Source organism: Seriola aureovittata, chromosome 21, assembly GCF_021018895.1.
Source record: "Seriola aureovittata isolate HTS-2021-v1 ecotype China chromosome 21, ASM2101889v1, whole genome shotgun sequence".
Taxonomy (NCBI): Eukaryota; Metazoa; Chordata; class Actinopteri; order Carangiformes; family Carangidae; genus Seriola; species Seriola aureovittata.
Window position 1 is genome coordinate 13549851 of NC_079384.1, and position 18740 is coordinate 13568590.

The 18740-nt window shown below is 40.9% G+C and overlaps 1 protein-coding gene across 1 annotated transcript in view; it reads left to right on the forward strand.

Moving 5' to 3' along the window:
* LOC130161951 (proteasome activator complex subunit 4B-like) overlaps positions 1-18740 on the forward strand; it is a 38057-nt gene that overhangs the window by 4111 nt on the left and 15206 nt on the right. Inside the window, exons 3-28 of the mRNA XM_056365355.1 lie at positions 693-809; positions 2101-2145; positions 2375-2524; positions 3377-3440; positions 3879-3953; positions 4037-4159; positions 4247-4339; positions 4665-4843; positions 7763-7849; positions 8686-8872; positions 9253-9342; positions 9927-9991; positions 10210-10360; positions 11968-12066; positions 12465-12534; positions 13535-13602; positions 14092-14295; positions 16655-16812; positions 17169-17264; positions 17363-17418; positions 17553-17609; positions 17719-17774; positions 17893-17991; positions 18096-18158; positions 18301-18396; positions 18581-18712. Coding sequence (XP_056221330.1) covers positions 693-809; positions 2101-2145; positions 2375-2524; positions 3377-3440; positions 3879-3953; positions 4037-4159; positions 4247-4339; positions 4665-4843; positions 7763-7849; positions 8686-8872; positions 9253-9342; positions 9927-9991; positions 10210-10360; positions 11968-12066; positions 12465-12534; positions 13535-13602; positions 14092-14295; positions 16655-16812; positions 17169-17264; positions 17363-17418; positions 17553-17609; positions 17719-17774; positions 17893-17991; positions 18096-18158; positions 18301-18396; positions 18581-18712 — 2680 coding nt within the window. The remainder of the gene's footprint in view (positions 1-692; positions 810-2100; positions 2146-2374; positions 2525-3376; positions 3441-3878; positions 3954-4036; positions 4160-4246; positions 4340-4664; positions 4844-7762; positions 7850-8685; positions 8873-9252; positions 9343-9926; positions 9992-10209; positions 10361-11967; positions 12067-12464; positions 12535-13534; positions 13603-14091; positions 14296-16654; positions 16813-17168; positions 17265-17362; positions 17419-17552; positions 17610-17718; positions 17775-17892; positions 17992-18095; positions 18159-18300; positions 18397-18580; positions 18713-18740) is intronic.

The following is an 18740-nucleotide window of genomic DNA, read 5'->3' on the forward strand; positions in this document are numbered from 1 at the left end:
TCTCAACTTTTCTGTGGGGTTTATTCCTGTAAAAAATTGCCATTAAACAAAGAACCAAGTAATAGAGTACAAGGAAAGCAATGTTAAAGTTTCTCAGGAGGATTAAAAAGAAAACCTGCTTCGCTTTAAAGCTTATAAAGTACTCATCAGTGGCACACTACTTACCATGCAGTTTAAAAGCTTAACAGGGTGTTTGAAAAATCAAGAATTCTAGTAAAAGGTGACTTTACTGTGTGGTTAGCTTGCAAAAAGTTGCGTTGTGTCTACTTTCAGATCTTAAGCCCCTTTCATTTTTCTCTACAGAGCCCCTTATAGGACATTTGCATTGTGTGTTTCTTACACCAGCTAAATCTACACCTACGAATTTCTAATGTCTGCGGCTGTCAGTTCAAATTCACTTTACTGGAAAAAAAAGAGAATCACAGTGTTGTGTTTGCAGACATGTCTGGAAGTTGGCAGTCATCATGTTGAGCACAGCCTGCGAGGTAGTGACTCACTTTCCCACAATTACAGACCCTTTCAGACACCCTGTAGTTTCTCACGTCAAAATAAAATTATTACTGTGATTGTGACTTGACCAGGGATTTTTTTTTTTTTCGAATGTTTTAATGTCAAGTAACCTGCCTGCAGTAGATGCAAAAACTCTTATAAATTGGCTGGACAGATGGTAATTTACTTCTTTTTCCAAACAGGAAGAAGGAACTGCTATCAAGGGATGACCTACAGTTGCCGTGGCAACCCCTCTATGATCTGTATGAGAGGATCATCTACTCCAAAACTGAGCACCTTGGACTCATCTGGTTCCCCAAGTATGTAGTTTTTCCTTTACAGTGAGCCACTGTGAGAAGTTGAAGCTGGTTAACAGCTGGTGCCTGGTTTTATAGCTTAATATTTAATTTTTCAAAATGCTATTCAAACCTTAACCCGAGTACCTACCTTTCTGCATTAAAGGAAAAGTTTGACATTTTGGGAGATATGCTTATTTGCTTTCTTGCCAAGAATTACATTTCATGTATGTGCACAAAATATGAAGCTAACTTAGCTTAGCATAAAGACTGGAAGCAGGTGGAAACAGATCTCTTCAAAAGTAACACAATTCACCAACCAGCACCTGTAAAGCTCGCTTATTACCAATCTTAAGTTGTCTTTTTGATCTAATTAAAATGACAAATTGCAATTTTAAGGGGGTTATGTGTCGGACTTCCTGGAGTCTCCCTTGGTTGTACGTGTTACCTTTGTACGTGATGCTCCAGGACCGAAGTTATCCCAAACTCTGAGGCTAACCCCCTTCAAAGGAGCCCGGCGTTGGTTTTGAGGAGTGCAGCATTTATTTTCTAATAACCAGTTACAACTGAGCAGATATTGCCCTGGTACTTCCAACTAATCCTCACTCTCTGCTCCGGTCGCTAGCTTCACCTTCGCGTACAGCAATGTACAACAACACTTACACCCTACACCACCAAAGTGCCAACCTGCCCCAGTGGCCAACAGTGGTACTGCAACAAAAAATCCCCTGCAGCCAACCCCAATACATTGTCTACCACTTTAAAAACGACGTGTATAAAACACCTGACATGATGCAAGATCAATATATATATATAATGAATTATGAAACGCAGCATCGTGCTGTTGTGAAAAATCGATGGGTTGCAGTGGGCAGCTCCAGATGTGAATGTGTGTAACTTGTGTGAGTAAATCAGGGAAAAAATGGTCAGTTATCAAGGAAAGATGCCAAACATTCTCTGGGTTGTGAAATATGAAGATTCCCTGCTTTTCTGTCTTTTGTATTACTCTGAACCAGTAAGTTGTCTTTTACAACTGATGGTTAGACACAGCAGATAATTTCAAGATGTCACCTTGGGCTCTTGGAAGTTTTTACGGGCACTATTTCCTGACATTTTATAGACTAATTGATTGCCTAATTTGAAATAACAAACAGATTAACTGATGATGAAAATAATTGTTGTTTGCAGCCTGAATACTGAAGGTTTTTTATTTTTTTTTACCCTTGGTGAGGACATGTGGTTCTCGCAAGATAATTAAAGCAGAATTCCTACACAAATGCACACTCACACACCTCCTCTCTCTGCTTGTTTGCAGCTCAGTGGACCACATTTTGAAGGCTTTGATCAAAAGCTGCAGACTGTAAGTCTCATTCTCTGTGATCATGTAATTTGTGCACCGGATAATGTACTGCTTTGATCTCCAGTTGAGCTGTGTACTGTAGATCAATGTGTGTATTTGTGTCTCCAGTCTGTCTTTGCTTGTCTGCATCTGATTATACTCATGTTTTGTCGTGTCCTCGCTGTGTATGTGTGTGTTTATACGTCTGTGTGTGTGTGTGTGTGTGTGTGTGTGTGTGTGAATTTCCCAGGTATTTCCCTGCACAGTCCACCAAGGAGATGCTGGATGAGTGGCGCCCCCTCCTGTGCGTGTTTGACGTGGTGATGCAGAAGGCCATCAGCAACATGGAGCTGTTCCTGCCCACCATCATGCCCCCAGAGGAACACAGCCAGGGCTTTCAGTAAGTGGGCCAGCTTGAATGGCTCTGTTTAGAAACAGGATTGGACGCCAAGTGCAGCTTGTCAGAGCCAGAGCAAACACAAAGGGTTTATAAAGTTTTAGCAAAAGCACCCTTTATAGAACAATCTCTGCCAAAAGAAAAAGGTAAAATATGTTGCATTTTTGCCATTTTTAGTCCTGTAATGGAAATGCAACCTTTAAATCTGTCATTAAATCTCAATATTTTCCTAAAGTGATTTGGTTGCATCTTGTAACTTAGCACCAAAATGCCCTGCCTTAAGTGCACTTGTCATGCCTGACCACATTTACAGGCTCTGCAAGTGTTAACACTTTTGCACCTTTTCAATAAATAATGCTCTTCTTGCATTAGCAGTGCTTCCCCTCTCTTTGTTTTGCTTATGTTTTTCTTTCCTGGAAAACCTTTGCCCCCACCGCCCCTCTCTCTCTCTCTCTCTCTCTCTCTCTGCGCAACCTTCACAGTTGTGTTCCAGCTACCAAGCCTCTTCGCAGCGCTCAGTGCATTCTTTAGTGTATTCACTCTTTCACAAGCTATTTGTCTGGATTTACTCTTGGTTTCATCAGCGGTTTCTGCACAGTTTCCACAATACATCATCTTTAATACTCTATTTTTCCATTTCAGTTTTTCTCTCTCGCTGCTCCAGAATCTACAGGGGAGGGAGCGAGTTCATATTTTGGGGAATTAGAGATAGATGAGGGGAATTCAGCCTCAGGTGTGTGTGTGTGTGTGTGTGTGTGTGTGTGTGTGTGTGTGTGTGTGTGTGTGTGTGTGTGTGTGTGTATGTGTATGTCAGCGGGTATGAAAATAATGTTTTTTTTGTGTGTGTGTTTTCAGGTTGTGGTTTGATGAATTAATGAATCTTTGGATGTCAGTGCAAAATCAGCCAAGCTGGGAAGGGGTGAGACATCCACATACACACACAGACACACACGCACACACACACACATCCTTGTTTAACTATATCCGTGGGGACCCCTCATTGACAAAATGCATTCCCTAGCCCCATATCCTAATCTTAACCATCACTACTGAACGCCCACCTCCACCACTTATCCTAACTCGTATGCTAACCTTAGTCTAAACCTGGATAGATGATGATTGAAATGTTGTGTTTAAGTATTGGTTTCCACTTAACTCAGATATAACTTTTTCCATTTGTGCCTCCGCTCTGCTTTCAGCCTCTTGGCCCAACGTGGCCTGGCTGCACACACTTCCTCTCTTCTTGAACATCCTTACTTTTTTTTCCAAAGTGGATTTAATTCTTGGAATGACAGCCTTCACTTTTGGGAGTTTTGTTTGTTCTAGCAGTGATTGTTTGTCCGGTTTTGTCCGGCAGCACCTAGTGAACCTGTTCGCCCGACTTGCCAACGATAACATCGGCTACGTGGACTGGACCCCCTATATTCCCACAGTGAGTCATGGGCCGAATTATGTGGATATGCAAGTATGTCTGTTAATGTATTTTAATACTTTCCATTGTGTGTGTGTGTGTAGATATTCACCAGGATCCTGCGCAGTCTGAACCTTCCAGTTGGAGTCAGTCAGATGGTGGCACCGCGGTATCTTACCAACTCCTACGACGTTGGACACTTGGTGTTGTGGATCACAGCACTTCTGGTACGAGCTGTGCAGACTCATGAAGATTCATAAAAAAAAAAAAAAATCGCAGCTGATAAGTTAAATACTTACTTTACATCCCTGCAGGGTGGACCAGGAAACCCTGCACAGAAAGAGCTGACCTGCCTCTTCAACAGCATTGCCTCCTTCTACCATCCCTCCAATCATGGTCGCTGGCAGGTAAGTTTCTCTTACTCATACATACACACACACACACACACACACACACACACACACATGCACACACCGTGAGTAAGTTGGGAATGTTTTCAGCAGCTTGCTGTCACACTCCTTTGATTTATACCCTGTCCTTCAGGACTTGGCTGGTTCTCTTCGCACTAACAACACAATAATGAAATGCACAAGTGCTGGAGAAAAGAACGATATCACAGATCTGTTTACGGCAGACTGTGGGAATGTGTCTCCAGATGATAACGGTAATGTTGAATGTGTGTGTGTGTGTGTGTGTGTGTGTGTGTGTGTGTGTATGTGTGTGCGCCTGCAGTCTCGACTGATGCGGCTGCTTCAGCGTCTCCCGGCGAGTGTTGTGCGCCGTGTGCACCGAGAGCGGCACGCTGCCCCCAGCTGGATCACGGTGGTTCCTGAGTGTCAGAGGATGACTGATGCAGACTTGCAGGAGTTCACCCGCAGCCTCATCGGAGCCGCCCTGCTGGCCATGTTCAGGTACAACACTCGAGGGTGGCTGCAGTGACAACTACAATACAGAAAGACAACCTCACCTCCTGTACATAAACATTTTTTATTTACACTCGTTTTTCAACATTAGACATGGAGAAATTTTATCACTCATGATCCCTTTTACTAGAGGTAATATAACACATGAGCATGCATACATCTACAAGTTAACCTACATACACACACATAGGCATATTCAGACATATGTTATTTACATGTAAATACTAATATCTGTACTCATACACATGCATAAGACATGACATGGTGAGCCTAAATTTAATGTTGGTAGGGACAATTACTCTCCGAAACAGCTGGATCACTACAATAGCAACACAGTAACTCAGCGTTATTCAGCAAGTCGTTTATTTATGGAGCACTTTTAAAGCAAGATGTACAAAGTGGTAAGAAGATAAAACACAATAACAAGACACAAGAGGCCCTTAAAAACAAGAGCATCGCAGAAATTAGCAGCAAGTAATAATACAACACTTTGGAAAATTGGTAGTGAAAAAGTATAATGACAATGATACAACCAACAAACAAACAAAAGAGGGAGATTAAGAGAAGTGCATACAATTAATATATGAGGATAATATTAGTTAAGTAAAGCCATTCTGCTAAAACAGGTTGTAAGATGACATTTAAAAACAAAGACAGTGCAAGACGACCTCATGCTAAGTGGGAAGGCCGATAGAAACTATTTCTACTCAGGCAGAAATAGAAACGATAGGTGTCATTGTGGGAGTAGGTGTGAGCATTCTGTTGCACCGTCAGAGCCAATCAGTAGTCTTGTTAACCCACGTTTAATGACCAGACGTCTTTTCATCTTTTCAGCCAGAACTTTAGTTCACAAATAGATTCTTTCTGCTAGTTTGGTTTTTAACCTCCCTGGTTTCAGTTTAGACTCAACAATTATGTCCCTTTTTCCACCAAATATCAAAGCTACCAAAGACCTCCTGGTTCGCTGGTGATCAGCAGGGCTCAAATTTGTTTTGCTTAAGTCACATAACACCATTATTTGAACAGCATTTTTATTAAAGCGTGTCGTTCGCATTAAGATATGGACTAAAACAACTAAAACAACAGTTGGATATCTAAAACACCGTTACTTTTCAACCAAATTTAGCCTAGTTTATAGCAGTTTTGACCTATCAATTATTAAATCTGGTGTTTACATAGTTGTTACTGTGTAAACATGTCATTTGTATCACTTCCAGCCAGCAATTGTAGTCACACAACAAGCCTAAGCTGGACAAAGACAGGTCATCTGTGATTATCTACCTGCTTGTGTGTGTGTGTGTGTGTGTGTGTGTGTGTGTGTGTGTGTGTGTATGTGTGTGCGCCTGCAGTCTCGACTGATGCGGCTGCTTCAGCGTCTCCCGGCGAGTGTTGTGCGCCGTGTGCACCGAGAGCGGCACGCTGCCCCCAGCTGGATCACGGTGGTTCCTGAGTGTCAGAGGATGACTGATGCAGACTTGCAGGAGTTCACCCGCAGCCTCATCGGAGCCGCCCTGCTGGCCATGTTCAGGTACAACACTCGAGGGTGGCTGCAGTGACAACTACAATACAGAAAGACAACCTCACCTCCTGTACATAAACATTTTTTATTTACACTCGTTTTTCAACATTAGACATGGAGAAATTTTATCACTCATGATCCCTTTTACTAGAGGTAATATAACACATGAGCATGCATACATCTACAAGTTAACCTACATACACACACATAGGCATATTCAGACATATGTTATTTACATGTAAATACTAATATCTGTACTCATACACATGCATAAGACATGACATGGTGAGCCTAAATTTAATGTTGGTAGGGACAATTACTCTCCGAAACAGCTGGATCACTACAATAGCAACACAGTAACTCAGCGTTATTCAGCAAGTCGTTTATTTATGGAGCACTTTTAAAGCAAGATGTACAAAGTGGTAAGAAGATAAAACACAATAACAAGACACAAGAGGCCCTTAAAAACAAGAGCATCGCAGAAATTAGCAGCAAGTAATAATACAACACTTTGGAAAATTGGTAGTGAAAAAGTATAATGACAATGATACAACCAACAAACAAACAAAAGAGGGAGATTAAGAGAAGTGCATACAATTAATATATGAGGATAATATTAGTTAAGTAAAGCCATTCTGCTAAAACAGGTTGTAAGATGACATTTAAAAACAAAGACAGTGCAAGACGACCTCATGCTAAGTGGGAAGGCCGATAGAAACTATTTCTACTCAGGCAGAAATAGAAACGATAGGTGTCATTGTGGGAGTAGGTGTGAGCATTCTGTTGCACCGTCAGAGCCAATCAGTAGTCTTGTTAACCCACGTTTAATGACCAGACGTCTTTTCATCTTTTCAGCCAGAACTTTAGTTCACAAATAGATTCTTTCTGCTAGTTTGGTTTTTAACCTCCCTGGTTTCAGTTTAGACTCAACAATTATGTCCCTTTTTCCACCAAATATCAAAGCTACCAAAGACCTCCTGGTTCGCTGGTGATCAGCAGGGCTCAAATTTGTTTTGCTTAAGTCACATAACACCATTATTTGAACAGCATTTTTATTAAAGCGTGTCGTTCGCATTAAGATATGGACTAAAACAACTAAAACAACAGTTGGATATCTAAAACACCGTTACTTTTCAACCAAATTTAGCCTAGTTTATAGCAGTTTTGACCTATCAATTATTAAATCTGGTGTTTACATAGTTGTTACTGTGTAAACATGTCATTTGTATCACTTCCAGCCAGCAATTGTAGTCACACAACAAGCCTAAGCTGGACAAAGACAGGTCATCTGTGATTATCTACCTGCTTGTGTGTGTGTGTGTGTGTGTGTGTGTGTGTGTGTGTGTGTGTGTGTGTTATGTTTTATGCCCTCCTCTGGCCATGTGCAGTAAAACCGGCAGTACGGATGCAGCCTACGCTCTACAGAACCTGGCTCTCCTCACACCAGAACTGGCCATTCCATCTGTACTTGAGAAGTATGTAATTATGTGAGATGTCTGTTATGAAGCATGTTGAGTCTTTGCACTGTCAAAATTTTTTTTTTTTTATTATTGATGAATTAATATCAATGTATTTTGTAACTCCTATTGTTATTCTTTGTCTTACTGTGATTCTGGCAATGATAATAACAATACATGTGAAACATAGTTTGAGGTTCTTGGGATGTAAACAGGAAGTATAATGTTGCCATGGAGTCAGATAGTTAGCTGTGGGCTAAAACCTTTTCTTAGCCTGCATGTATGTTTGTTCCCATTTTGACATCATTAAAAGTCATTATCTGCTTGCAGTGTACCCATGGATGTATAGACATATGTCACTGAATTCCTTTCATAACTGAAGGAGAGTTAAAGTCATGGTGTTTCTAGGGGAAGTTCTGCAATTGGAATATAAGGAGCATATTTTTCTGTGATTTCTAAGTAGTTTTATGGACATTTATTTGCAATGGAAATCAGAGATGATGATGTCCTTGGAAAGCGTAAGTCACACAGAATCAAAGAATATATGTATCATATCTGTGTGCTGAGATTAGACTGAGTTATGACGCAGAGAAGGAGTATGAACTTTGACAAATTGCAGCTATTGGGTTCTGAGGGTTTTAAAGCACCTTAATTGCCTCCGTGAGCTGTGTGTCACACAACTGCTGCAACTGCTGATCATGTTGATAAGCAGCCAAATCAGCAACCAAAATACAATAATTACCTTCCAGTTGCTCTCAGAGCAGCGACATGCACCTGCGCCTTTCACTTCATGCAGTACCCCCCCCAAATCATCTCACTTTGTAATTTACCTTCTTGTATCTTGTGTACAACAGGACCTACGCAGCGATGGAGACCCTGACGGAGCCGCACACCCTCACCGCCACTCTCAGCTGCATGATCGGCATGGCTCGCAGCCTGATTTCCCCTAACAACAATTACCCAGAGGGCCGTGCACATGTGCTCCCGCTGCTCATGGGCTCTCTGCCAGGGGTGGACCCCAACGACTTCAGCAAGTGCATGGTGATTAATGGATGTGTTGATTAGTAATGAAGAAGAATTGTTAGACAAGTAGACAATACAGCTCTTGCTGATTAAATTTCTTTCTAGCATGCTCTGCACTATCCTATTAATAATTCCTGAAAGTGGAATGAATATCTCAGTTTGAAGAACTCGCAATTAATGTGGCCCAATCTTCAGTTTCTGCTTGGATTGTAAAATGGATTGGATTTCTCGTTTGGTATGCTCATTGTCTCCAGACTACATTAATCCATCACAGCAGAATAAATTAATACATTTTAAAAAAGGTATTTCCACTGACATCTGGTAGGTTATTTAACTTAGGCTGTGATAACGCAGGATGATGTAAATTGATCTGTTTCCCGCTGTGTCGCTCTGTTCAGATAACGTTCCAGTTCATCGCCACCTTCACCACTCTGGTGCCTTTAGTGGATTGTTCGTCTGCTCCCTGTCGACACAGTGATCTCACAGAGGTACGCACAGGACACACATGAACAATTTAATCACAAAAGAGATTAAATAAACATAATATCTGTAAAATGATATGCAAAAGTCTTGAAGTACTTGGTATTAATCATTTAAAGACCCTTTAACTTTTTCTTAAAGGAATAGTTTGACATTTTGGAAGAGCCAGATCAAAAGATTGATTCCACTCTCATGTTTGTGTTAACACACTGTATCTCATTCGTTTCATTTGTACAAAAAACTAAAGCATAAAAAAAAAACATGTTGTGTTTTTTTCTTGAGGCTTGTCATCACCAGAGTCAGACTAGCTGTTTCCCATTGTTTCCAGTCTTTGTGCTAAGCTAAGCTAAGCTAACCCTCTCCTCGCTCCTGCTTCAATATTTAACAGAAAGACACGAAAGTGATATCAATCTTCTTGTCTAACTTTCAGCAAGAATGTAAATAAACATATTTCCCATATGCCAAACCATTACTTTAAAGTGGGCTCATCACTTTTTGGAATAAAACCAGCTCACATACAGCATCATAAACTAAAGCACACACACACATTATACTAATACACGGACTAATCACCTCTGTTTGTCCCTCTCAGATGGAGAAAGATCTGTGTTTTGCTTCAGCTGAGTTTGAGGACTTTGTTCTTCAGTTCCTGGACAGGTAGAGACAAATTAACAAGCCAAGCTGTCACTTTGTAAAGCCTCACTGTCAGCGCCTGGGTGTGAATGTGTCTCTTTCTGTTTGAAATGCACTGGTCTGCATCGCTAGCTGTGCTAAAACAGCCTTTTTGGCTTTTTCACCTTTGACATGTTCATCGCTGACAGGTATATAAGCGTGTGCTCATGTATGTGTGCGCGTATCTGTGGTGCTCTGTGCAGGTGTTTCGCTCTGATAGACAGCAGTACCCTGGAACAGACGAGAGACGAGATGGAGACGGATACTCAGACTCATCTGGAGAGCCTGGTGGAGCTGGGCCTGTCCTCTACTGTTAGCACCATCCTAACACAGTGCTCCACAGAAATATACAAGGTATCACATACTCTCTCAGATACATCCCTGGTAGCGCCAGTCCCTTTACTTAAGTTCATTTATTGTCTATTCCGAAAGTCTGACTTGAACGCTTCCTGTTTCTAATACAGACCACAAACCTTAAAGGCCCTGAAAACATATATTCTCAGTCAGCTTCTTACTGTGGGAGATGGACTCCTACATGAAAACAAAAGTTTCTGCCAGAGTTGGAACAGTTTTGGTTGTTTCACATGAGACATTTCTGTCTCTGCTGTTTTGTCTGCTCTTCTCACTGGTTTGAAGTAGGCGGGGAAAAAGGTGACGTCACATATTTCTGTGCACCAATCAAGATTAGGCAATATTTTTGATCAAAATAAGATGACAACTGTGAGGTTATTTGCTTGTGTTGCCAGAGAACTGACATTCAAATATGATCAGATCACACCCATGTAGTCCAGATAAAGCAGATTAGCTGAGTTTTTAGTGTTAAACTCTTAAATAATTCCTTAAAATGAACTCTGATAGTTGGTTATGTAATCATGAATATTTAATGTTATAGGGGAAAAACTCAGTTTCCTAGTTTGCAGGGGCTTTACAGGTACATATCCATTAATAATACATAACTTAACCATGAAATTACATTTATCTGGCTGATGCATTTGTCCAGAATGATTCACATTAAGTCCGTCCAACTTCAGTACAAAACCTCCCCACCCTAAACGCCTCACAGATGTACGTGTCTTTCAAGCCCCACAGCTCAAGTTTGACATGAAGGCTTTATATAAAAAAAAGAAAAAAGAAAAGAAAAGTCTCAAGTCCAAGCTGAAATAACCCTGATGACACCATCAATCATCAGGGTAATTTTTTCTTAAATTTTGAACATCTCATCCAGAGCCACAGAAGACAGGATACAGCTGCTTTCAGAGGCTGAGTAATACGTCTCGTGACAAGCAAACCGACCTTCACGTGTATGATCGGTGCAGTGCCTTTTTGATAATGACCAGAAACTACATCATATTACCTGAGTAACATTGATGGTGGTCTGAAAATTCTGTACCGTAATTACACTTTAATGTCATCTAAAAAATGAATAAGCAAGTGAATTATTCATACCCACTTAAAACATATGCAATGAAAAGTGGTAGTATAGGTAATATAGTCACACATAATTCAATTAATGCTGGCTGGATTCCATTTAGCTGCTTCGGTTTCAGGGTCCTGGTTTTGTGCATGCTGGCTCACTGTCATGCAGCACTTGGATACTTGAACAGACCTCAGGCATCATTAATTTTACTAGTTACGCCTTTGCTTTTCCTACTGCACCAAGTCAAAATGTGTGCTGTTAAAAAAGGCTGGTTGGAATGAGGTTATAAAGGGTTTATGGCTCAGAGACAAGAGAGGCCACTTATGGTGTATGAGCAACAGAGACTTGGTGAACACGCTGTAATGCTGGTTGTGACAGACTAATATAGATTTGCAGCTATACATTATGAATGATTATCAATCATTCATTTGTATGTGGAAAAATATCGCACACAGGTTGCTCAAAAAATGTCAAAATTTAATCTATACACATGAGCTGCTACATATGCATCACCTGATCCTCCTAAACTTTTTCTTTACATTAGGTGGCGTTGCAGAAGGTGTATAACTTTGCCACCTCCAACATCTTTGAGACATGCGTGTCAGGCAGGATGGTGGCCGACATGTGTCGAGCCGCAGCAAAGGTAAGCGTGTGTGTTTATCAGGTGGGGCTTTTTATATCTGTCATTCTGCTGTGTGGTCTAGATTTGTTTGACTCAGTATATCTCAAGATTAAGAAATAATGCAACACAGAAGAAAGACTGTATTTCATATGTTGGTGCAGGTTTTGATATAGTTGCATGAAAATGCAACCTAATAAGGTCATGGTTATTTTGTTTGGTTTTTATTAATTCAACACCTCTGCTCACGTGTCATACTGTATTTAACTCCTCATTTACTGCATGTTATTTTGCTAATTTTCAGTGTTCACAGTGAGAGATCATTCCTCACTGATGTATTTTTCTGCATGCTTGTGCTTGTGTATGCAAATGTGTGTGTGTTTGTGTGTATATGCATGCATTTTCTGTGTATGTGTTTGCAGTGTCATCCCACCGAGTCGCTCCGTCTGTTCGTCCCTCACTGCTGCAGCGTCATTTTCCACATTACTGACAGTCAGTACCACACTGTGTGTGTGTGAACAGTCTAGTGTGTTCATGTGCGTATAGAGTAGACAGTGTGTTTGCATGACGACTGTTCAAGTCCTCTAGAATGTAACAGTAATTGAATGAGTTCATTCACAAGGTCATTCACTGTTTAATGGTTTAAATTCAAAATTCAATTCAAAAACAAACAAAAAAAAAATTGTTTTTTAATCAGTGATTTTGTTTTGGTGATTTAACAAGTAAAAGTTGCCTTTAAGCAATTGGTTAACAAAGTGGTATCTAAATGTAACAAAAAATATGTGTTAAATTTTAAGAATATTAATTTAAATTAATTTTTATGCAGGGACTTAGAAATAAAATATATTTAACAATATATTCTACATTTTTAACATTTATTTTATTGAAAACAATAAAATTAGTCTTATTACCAAAGCAAGATTAACAAGGCTAAGACTACAGCCACGCTAGCTACTCTGCCAGGCTATATAATACTTAGGGGCTGTTGTATTTTGAGCTAAATGCTAACTTTTGCATGCTAACAAGCTCACAATTACAATGCAAACATGCTGATGTCATTATGTTTAGCAGGTGTAATGTGCACCATGTTCACCATCTTAGTTTAGCCGTTTGCTAATAAAGCACCAAACCAAATACAGCTGAGGCTGATGGGAATGTAATTTAGCAGGTGTTTGGTCATATGCAACAAATTACATTTTTGACATGATGGTGGCTCTAAATGAAACAGAGGAATCATCAAAGTTAATACATTTCATCCTGAGAGGGACATGAACTAAATTTTCTCTTAGGACCATGAATATATTGAAGATATGGATAAGGACTGAAGTGGTGGACCAAACACCCCAAAATCCCTAAAAATACACCGCTAGCATGGCTAAAATCTGAAATGACCTTAAAATTCTGCAAAAGGAGCTCAGCCTCTCAGGAGAGCAATACAGTACATAACTCAGCTTCTTTATGTCTGTGTGTGTGTGTGTTTGTGTTTGTGTAGACGAGGAGTTGCAGAGTGAAGACGAGCTGGATAAGGAGCTGTTGTGGAATCTCCAGCTGCTCTCTGAGGTGAGACAAGGATCTATCACCTCCCAAGGGCTTCAACACTCTAAACAATATGAATCCTAATAACTTACGTCATCCAGTTCATGTCTTAAAAACTTATTTAATCTTAAAATGATTGAAAATGCTACAGTGGGGTCGGTATATTTACTTGATTCCATTACAGATCAGTTTGTTTTCAGAATTTCATTTCCTCACTACCATGACACTTTTGTATTAGAAAATAAGACTACAGTTGTGATATTGTACGAGAAAAAAAATTATGACCCAAAGACATTTTTTGCAGTGTGCGCCCTGCATGGTCATAAATATCAAAGAGCATTGTTGTTAACCAGAACATATTGATACCCTTTCTGTTTTGTTTTATTACTCCTGGGAGCTTAATGCGAGTGGGAGCGAGCCAGATGCTGTGATTTACAGGAGAACCTCGATATTTAAGACACAACTCTCCACTGAATTGCCTGTGTCTCGTGTTTGTGTGTGTGTTGTTTTTAGGTAACCCGTGTGGATGGTGAACAGCTGTTAAAATACCAGGGGGACATGGAGCGGATCCTGTGTGTGTGTGTGCGACTGCGCTGTAAACGTGCGTACACACTCGCCTGCAGTCTGCTAGAGCACACACTCCGGTCGCTGTCCCTCATCTATCCCACCGAGTACCGCAGCACCTCTGGAGGTTTTGATTCTGACCTCCCTATACGGGTAAACACACACACACACACACACACACACACACACACACACACACACACACACACACATACAGTACATACTAAAACTGCTGTGACACTTTACTGCACAAAAGAAGATTATTTTAAGAGACAAAACAATGACTACCACTTTAATCTTACAAACTAATACGTGAATTAAATCCCATTACTTGTTTCTAACTGTATGGTTTCAGCTACAGCTTATTTGCTAACCACCTCGAGTGGTAATTGGCTGTCAACACAGCTATTACAGTATCTAGTCTGTGACAGGAAACAATGAGGTTTTCTTGGAAATACAAAATGCCACAAGTAGAATCTTTAAAGCTGCTCTTTCCCGCAGTTAAATTAAATGGGATGTTACAGGTTCGGTAATTGCACACAGTCGCCTTCCATTTCCATGAAGACAATTAGAAAGCATTTATCAAATTGAAATTAAATGGCTACACTGCTGGGACATACACTGGCTAATGCTGCTCTCTCTCTGTTGTTGTTGTTGTCTCTCTTTGTATTTCTAATTTGATGTCAAGTTGCTTTCTTTGCACAACAACTAAACACATTTGTACACAAAGATGGAAAATAGCAGATAAAGGGGGAGGAAAAAAAATAAAACGTTGATAACAGCAAAAGTCTAACACAGTGAGCGTAAACTGTAAAGATGCAATCATTCATCTTAGACAGTGGTTCCCAACCTGGAGATTGGGACCCCCGAAAGGGTCACAAGAGAAATCTGAGAGGGGGTCACAGGGTGATCATTATTATTCTGACTTGTCTGTATATTTGCTTTTTCCTGAGGAATATTGAATACCTCTTAAGGCCTGTACAAACCCTTCAGTACAAGCAACTTATGTCCATGTCCCGATCTGCAATAAGAGACATTGTGTCCATGGTAGCTGCTTTCTTGTTGGCACAGGAGTTACTATGTTTTGTTTTGCAATATTATGACAGATCTGACACAGGGGCCGCAGGTAGTTGCAGTTTTTCACATTTGTCAAAGAAATATGTTGAAGAGTTGTTATTTCTGTACTTGGCCACAGCATGTACAGCTGAATGCTTGAATGCTGAAGCTTAATGTAGCCAGGTAGGTTTGGGAAGGTTGTGTTGGATGGCATCCCAATTCATAATCCTTCTTACTAATGCTGCATTCAATGTCAGCAGTGTGGGAAGAATAGGAAAAACACCCCTTTTTCTGAGTGGGGAGTGTTAATGTGTTATTCCAAGGTGGTTCACCGTAGATAAACTGCCTAATTTAGCTAGAAGCAGGACAAGCTAGTAGCAGGTTTGTTGCAAAGTGAAACCATGAGTGATAGAATTGGATTTTATGTGGATGTAACTGCAAGCTGTGGTGCACTCGCAGCCATTCTGCCAACAGTTTGTTGACATGTGTACGTTGTTATTTTCAGAAGTTCCCAATGTCTCAGACTCAGAATAACAACTTAGAGGCTCACATGAATGTTTCTTTTTCCGCACAGCATTTCATAATTATGAGTTAAACGATATTACCTGAACGTGGCAGGACATCAGATTTGTTGACAAGATAATGATAAATAATAAAACATAATGTGTAGGACAAGTGCAGAAAAGTCAAAAAGGACTGACTGGTCACACCAGACCGAGTGTGGCTGTTGAACATGTATTGAATTGAGAGAGGTTGGATTTTCTTGCTTGCAAACTGGAGTTTTTATTTTTAATTGAAAGAAAATTAGCTAGATTCTTCTTTTTTAAAGTCTTGCTAATCTTGCTTAAAGGCTGATAGATAATTTTGTCTGCTTTACTTTGTGGCAGCAGGAGACCAACCGAGCCGCCTTCCCTGCAGTAGTTCTGTAATCATACATGAAAAGTTTTTTTCAGAACCTTGACAAATATTTTTATTTTTCTAAACGACTGCATCGTGTCTGGGTTGCTGTAATTACAGATACATTCCTCTGCTGCTTTCTTGCTTTTCCAAAAATCTAACTCTTTTTATCTGCAGTTCATGGCCACTGAATGTGTATTTTGTTTGGATTTGATTTTCTTTGAGTTTCTTTCAGTTAGTGGTATTTTGCGTGTTGGATTCAGCTGTTAGTCTGTCATCAAAGTAGGTCAGTGTGTTGCATGATTTGTTTTCTTCTCTCCAATGTTGAGTGTCCCTACCCCTTTAAAATGTGTTTCAAATAATTCAATGCCAGAAGATGACACTGGTCTGCGGTTGTGAGGTGGATTGGTTGTTCTGGTTTGCCTGCAAGTTGTTCCAGTGGAAAAAGTGGCAGCATCTCTAGCTCTCTCTCTCTCTCTCTCTCTCTCTCTCTCTCTCTCTCTCTCTCTCTCTCTCTCTCTCTCTCCAACTCTCTGAGAAAACGTCTTTCTCTCTGCAGGACTGGGGCAGAGCTGGAGATGTGGCAGCCTTAGGTGTGTGTTGGCACGTGCCTAGTACGGAGGAGGAGAATTTTGTTTTCCAGCTGTTGTCCCGCCTCCTGCAGCCCGAGCTGGAGCGAATCAAGGGCCACGTCTCTGGAGATCAGCCAATGAGCAGGTGTGCTGTCTTTTTCTTGGTTTTCCATTTTTAGATGTAATCAGGCACGCACACAAATAAAACAAAGAAAACCCCAGCCTGTCAGGTCTGATTAATGAGATTTTTCTGCGTCCAAAAAAATGAAACCTGAAGTCTAACATCTGTTTTTAATATCTGTCCTAACGCTTTAGCTGAAGCCTCATCAGGGGACAGGGAAAAGTTTAATTTAGCACCATTAAAGACTTGCTAGTTAATTCATAACACACACCAACACACACACACACACACACACACACACACCACACACACACACACACACACACACACACACACACACACTGCTATGAAGGGACTGTAATGTGTGACCTCTTTCACAGGGAGGAGCTGTTGCAGAGTCTTGCTATTGTGCAGCACTGCCTTCTTGGAGCAGGAAGCATGCTGCCCCCTCTGGATGGACCACACGTATCTGACCTGTGAGACCCGCAGCTACACACATACACACACACACACACACACACACATTATACACTGTATATAAAAACACACTTCTTTTTTTTTCACTTCTTCTCAGGGTGCCCTCCATGGTGGATCTAGGCGAGATCAAGCTGCATATAGGTGTTGAATACAGTAAGAAAACACAAGCAGCCAGACACACACACATAAGTAGTCGCTCTCCCAGCAGTTTCAGTGGGAGATAACATCGCTCGCTCATCCTGTATTCTGTGTCCATACGGGACATCTGTGTGTTTCCTCCCCTCCAGATGATTCACAGGAGAACTACAGAGAGTCCATCTGCCAAACCATGAGACTGCTGCTACGTGAGTGAAGATTTGAACTCCCCTAGACTCCAGCTCTTAACTCACTCACTCCGTTTGGAATGTGATTGGATTGCACAATTAATCTGTCTACCACTTTCCCCCCATCCAGATCACATCTTGGAGCACTCTGAGGATGACACAAAGTCACTGTTTGTCATCATTAAGGTGTCCAAGCCATGTTGTTTTTTATTTTTATTATTCATGTATTAAATGTTATTATTCTACGCTGTGGTAGGCCCGCGAAGGTCTCACAGCGCCCTTTCTCTGACTGTCTTGACAACAGATCATCTGTGACCTCATGTTTTTCCGAGGCACTCACAAGAAGGAGTTTGACTCACGCTGGAAAAGCTTCACTCTTGTCAAGAAGTCTATGGAAAACAGGGTGAGCTGGGAAAAAAAAACCGCACAAGGCTGCTGATTGTTGTCACTTGTCAATGAGTCACTTGTAGAGAGATTTTTAAGTATGTCGCCTCTTTCCTCCTGCAGCTTCATGGGAAAAAGCAGCACATTAGAGCACTGCTGATTGACCGGGTTTTACTCCAGCATGAGGTTAGTTTAACAGCACACACACCTTGTGCACGGTCACAGATGTGGCTGTAATCACATGCGCGTAATATAAAACTCATCCTGTCACTCTCAGTCAGAAGCTGCTGTTTTCGTAATATTGAAAACTGTATTTCCGTGTGAATAGATGAGGAAGCTGGTGGTCGAGGGCAGTGAATATAAAGTGGTTCATCAGGAGCTGCTCTGCGACCTGCTGCTGCTTTCTACCAGCACTTACAGCCAGGTAAAAACTGACAAAACACACATTAATCAATTCATTCATTTGTTTTAATGAGAAAAATACAATCAGAACATCTGCTGGTTCCCATTTTCCTGATGTCCTGATGGCATTAACATAAATATCTCATGTGAAATAGAAATTAATTGAGAGCGCATGTGTGTGTGTATGTATGTGTGTGTCCTTGCAGGTCCGTAGCAGGGCCCAGAATGTGCTGACAATCGCACTGGGGACCTATAGCTTCTCCTACAGAGACTTAATTCCCCGAATCCTACAACTGCTCTCACCACAACACACCACCGGCACACAGCAGCAGTTCAAGGTACCATACTGGCCACTGTCCGTGGTGC